Source organism: Penaeus monodon, chromosome 12 (assembly GCF_015228065.2).
Source record: "Penaeus monodon isolate SGIC_2016 chromosome 12, NSTDA_Pmon_1, whole genome shotgun sequence".
NCBI lineage: Eukaryota > Metazoa > Arthropoda > Malacostraca > Decapoda > Penaeidae > Penaeus > Penaeus monodon.
In genome coordinates, this window is record NC_051397.1 from 10286725 (window position 1) to 10291724 (window position 5000).

At 42.4% G+C, this 5000-nt stretch overlaps 1 protein-coding gene across 1 annotated transcript in view; it reads right to left on the reverse strand.

Moving 5' to 3' along the window:
* The window catches only part of LOC119579777 (cuticle protein AM1199-like), an 8446-nt gene that overhangs the window by 870 nt on the left and 2576 nt on the right, over window positions 1-5000 (reverse strand). Inside the window, exons 2-4 of the mRNA XM_037927669.1 lie at window positions 4169-4305; window positions 1960-2046; window positions 10-130 (exon numbers count right to left, since the gene is read on the reverse strand). Of these exons, the coding sequence (XP_037783597.1) occupies window positions 10-130; window positions 1960-2046; window positions 4169-4305 (345 nt within the window). The remainder of the gene's footprint in view (window positions 1-9; window positions 131-1959; window positions 2047-4168; window positions 4306-5000) is intronic.

Below are 5000 nucleotides of genomic sequence, written 5' to 3' on the forward strand. Positions count from 1 at the left end.
AGAACGTACCTGTTCCACCTGCCAGGGGAGGAGGGGGTAGGGCGTGGGGATCATGTCAGACACGGGGCGGTATCCATTCTCGTCGGCGGTGTAGGTGAGGTGGTGGAGGGTTCCGTCGGGATGGTGGAAGCTGCGGTTTAAGAGGAGGGGGGGGGGGGGGGGTTAGTGGTAACACGTGATGAAGAAAGAAAAAAAAAAAAAACGGTTGTGGTTGTGATGGTTAGGGTTGTAATTGGGTTGTGGCGAACTTTGATGGTTTGGGTAATGAGTAAAGGTAGGTGTTGTGAAAAATAGGGTTCTAATTGGGTTGTGATGAGCTGGATGGTCGGGGGTTGGGTTGCTGGTAGATGTGGTTGGTGGTTATGTGCTGTGGTGTTTGTGAAATGGTTGTTAGGTTGGTTGATGTTGATGTGTTGTGATGAACTGTATGGTCGAGGGCGGGTTATTACTGTATAATGATGTGACTTGGTAATAAGTGTTAGTGCTTCATGTTATTATTTATTATATATATTGGACTTTTCTATTTGCTTATTTAGCTTTATATTTATAAAGGAAAATTAATCGTGATATGAGTGAGACCATGAATCCAAACATTCAAATATAGGATTGAAAAAAATAGCATCACATGCAAATACAAATCACAACTATAAACCCACAAATAGAGAACTAGAACCAAAATCTAAATTTAAAAAAACATTAGATATAGCAAAACAAGTCAGTTCTCAAAACACTGACGTCCGAGGACCTTGTTACCGGGTGTGACATCCCGGTACTCATCAAGAATGACATCCAGCCGGTCTCATTTTCCTTTCTGTCGCTTCTGTTTGCCCCATTTGTCATCTTCAGTTGTTCGTTTTACGTGTCCCATTTGCCCTATCCAGTTGGCCAATTTACTTATTCTGTGTCCCTATCCAGTTGGCCAATTTACTTGTTCTGTTTCCCTATCTAGTTGGTCAATTAACTTATTCTGTTTCCCTATCCAGTTGGCCAATTTATTTATTCTGTTTCTCATCCTTGGCCAATTAACTTATTCTGTTTCCTATCCAGTTGGCCAATTAACTTATTCTGTTTCCCTATTCGTCTAAACTCACTGGAAATTTACTTGTTTTGGTCGATGCCCGTTGCTCGTATGATTCACGAGCCATATTGCAAATTGTAGCTCTAAAATTTTTCTTTTATTTCGGTGAAACGCGAAACGTATGGCAGATTTAAACTTTACTAATTCGTTCGTAATAACTTATAAAACCAAATTTACTAATCACCCTGTGTCCAAACTTTAACCATGGCAATATGATGTGTAAGATTGTGATAACCCTCATCGAATGACGAATGGAGTTCACTATGTCACTCATCACCCGTAAGGCTACATCATGATAGACTGATGAATTCTCAGGCACTTTTCATCAGCGAAAAAAAGTTATCCATACTCAAAACAGTCGCGAATTCACTCATACTGAAAATAATAACGTCGAGACTGAGTTCTTATTCAAGACAATGACGCCCCGACTGCGCTCATGATTAATTAAAAGAACGGCGTCATGACTTCATTCTTGTTCAAGTAATGGCGTAACGACTTCATTCTCTTTCTAACAATGATGTCAATGATGTCACCCGTTCGTATTTAAGCCAACGACATCACGATCTCGTTATCCATCAAACCAATCACCATCTCCCATACTCCTTATTAATGACGTAACGACCTCGCTCTTATTCAAACCAGTGACGTCACGACCTCCCATACGTCTTGCCAATGAAGTCACGACCTCCCATTCGCCTTACTAATGACGTCACAACCTCCCATACGCCTAACCAATGACCTCCCATACACCTTATCAATAACGTTACGACCCCCCATACTCCTAACCAATGACGTAACACCTCGCTCTTATCCAAACCAATGACGTCACGACCTCGCCACATACTCCTTAAAACCGTGACGTCACCGACTCCTATACTCACGAATAGGATCCCTTGGTGACCATTTTCCTCAGAGGACCAGAAGGAGCGGAGGATTCGGAGAAGTTGATGCGGTTACCGGTACGGAATCTGAGGGGAGGAGAGAGGAAGGGAAGGTGAGATAAAACTGGGGTGAAGAGGGGAGGAGAGAGGAAGGGAAGGTGAGATAAAACTGGGGTGAAGAGGGGAGGAGAGAGGAAGGGAAGGTGAGATAAAACTGGGGTGAAGAGGGGAGGAGAGAGGAAGGGAAGGTGAGATAAAACTGGGGTGAAGAGGGGAGGAGAGAGGAAGGGAGAAGAGAAGATGAAGAAAGAAGGGGAGGAGGAAGAATGGGAGAAGAAGTAGAGAAGAGGAGATGAAGAAAGAAGGGGAGGAGGAAGAAGAGAAGATCAGACAAAATGGGGAAGAGGGATGGAGAAAAGAAGAAAGAAGAGGAGGAAATCAAGGAGTTGAGGAGAGAAGAAAAAAAGTGTAGGAAGACGAAAAGGAGATGAGGTAAAATGGGGAAATAGGGAAGAAAGAAGAAGAAAAAGGGAAGAGAAGAATGAATTAAAGGAAGTGAAGGAGATGAGATAAAATGGTGAAGAGGGGAGGAGAGAGAAGAAAGAAAAAAGGAAAAAAGGGAAAGATAGGAAGCGAAGAAGATGAGATAAATGGTGTAAAGGGAAGGAAAGAATAATAATAATTAAAGGAAGTGAAGGAGATGAGATAACAAGGTAAGAGGGAAGGGAAGATGAAATAATATGGGATGAAATAGGCGAAGAGAAAGTAAAGAGGGAAGGAAGAAAAGATGAGATAAGATAGTGAAAAGGGGAGAAGAAAAAAAGAAGAAAGATAGGGAAGAGAAGAAGGAAAGAGAGGGAATGAAGACGATGAAAGAAGATAGTGAAGAGGGGAGGAAGAGGAAGAAGAAAGAAGAGAAAGAAAAATTTTAAGGAGAAGATGTGAAGAGGATAAAAGGAGGGATGGAAAAGAGAGGAAGAGAGAAGAAGAAAGAAGGGGAAGGAGGAGAGAAGAATAAAGAAGGGGAAGAAGAGAAAACAATAAAGATGGGGAGGAGGAGAAAGAAAAGAAGAAAATGCAATAAGATGGGGAAGAGGGGAGAAAGAGAAGAAAGAAAAAGAAGAGAAAAGGGAGTTGAATGAAGAAGAGGGAAGAAAAACAGAAAACAAATATAGGAGAGAAAAGGGAAGAATGAGTGAAAAAGAAATTGAGAAAGAGGGAAGGAGGAGGAAAAGAAGAGATCAGAAGAAGATTATGAAAACGGTGAAGAAGAAGGAAGGAGAAAAGAAGAAATAAGAATAAACGAGGGAGAAGTAGAAGGAGAGAGAGAGAGAGAGAGAGAGAGAGAGAGAGAGAGAGAGAGAGAGAGAAGAAAAAGAGAGAGGATGAAGAGAGAGAAAAGAAGAGAAGAATCACAGAATAAAAGGGAAGAAAGGGAACAGAAAAATAAAACAAAAAGAGAATAATAGACAAGATGAAGACATATTACTAAAAAAAAAAAAAGGCGTGTTGATCTATGAGTAAGATTTGTGAGTCATGGTGTTTGTGCGTTCGTGTGTGCGTGCCATATCACCGTAGTTAAGATCTCCCTTCAAATTTTAAATGATATAAAGTGCACTTTACTAAGAATAGTGTGCATGTTTACTCTTAATTGTGATTTTAGAGAGACGTAATGTTGCCTAGCCGTTGCAAAGATTATGAGTGTTTAGTTACGAATGTTTTCTGTTGCAATATCCTCTTGGCTTGTAAATATACTTGTACTTGGTTTGTTTATTCACTGTAATATTTGTATATGGATTTACTCTTATCACTAAACTAATAAATTCCAATACTTTTGTATTCACTGTTTGCCAACGTCAATATACTATTAATCTTTATGCTTATTTACCTATTTTCAATTAATTACATATACTGAGAGAGAGAGAGAGAGGGAGAGGGAGGGAGAGAGAAAAGAGAGGAGAGAGGAGAGAGAGAAGATATGAGAGAGAGAGAGAGAGAGAGAGAGAGAGAGAATGACACACACACACACACACACACACACACACACACACACACACATAAAAAAAAAACAGACACAAATCTACACCGAAAGAGAACGAGAGAGAACAAAAGAAAAGTAATTGAAAAAAAACAGGCAAATACATGTTTTGCCAAAGAAACGCCTATTAAACCAATCCAACCAAAAACAGACCCCAACCCATGCACTCACCTGAACCCATAGCCCCCATAGTTGTCAATGGGGTCCCTCTCGTCCATGAGAATGGGCACGGGCGTCGGGGCGGGGGGGGCGGGGGTGAACTGGGGGGCGGCGACAGCACACCCGAAGAAGAGGGTCATGAGGAGAGCCTGAGGAAGGAGGAGGAGGCGTGGATTTAGTAACTAAGGGAAAGGGGAAAAAGACGGGAAGAGGGAAGTAATGGGGAAGGGGAGGGGAAGGAGAAAAAAGTAAAGAGAAGAGGAGGAGGGACGTGAGTTTAAGTAAAGGAGGGAAAGGGAAAGAGAGGCGAAGGGGAAAGGGAAAGAGAGGCGAAGGGAAAGAGAGGCGAAGGGGAAAGGGGACGAGGAGGGAAGTCAAAGGGAAAGGGAAAAGAGGGGAAGGGAGGAAAGGGAGAAGGTAAGGGAGGGTAGGGAAAAGGAAAGGGGAGGAAAGGCAGATGAGAAAGGGAGAGGGGGAAAGGGGAGGAGAGACGTGGGTTCAGTAATGAAGGGAAGGGGAGGGACGGATAAGGGAAAAGGGAAGAAGAGAGAAAGGAAAGAGAAAGAGAAAGGGGGAGGAAAGCCGAAAGGGAAAGAGAATGGGAGGGAAGGGAAGGGACGGAGGAGGGAAGTAGAGGGGAAGGAAAATGGTGAGGGAGGGGAAGGGAGGGGGGAGAAGGGAAGAGGAAGAATGAGGAAAAAAAGAATCAACAATTAGCAAAGAAAGTTAGTATGTGAAACGTTAGGTGTAAATTTGCTAATACATTGTCTTTTTGCTGTATTTCACACACATACACAGACATACACACACAAACACACACACACACAAAGTCACACTCAGGTGT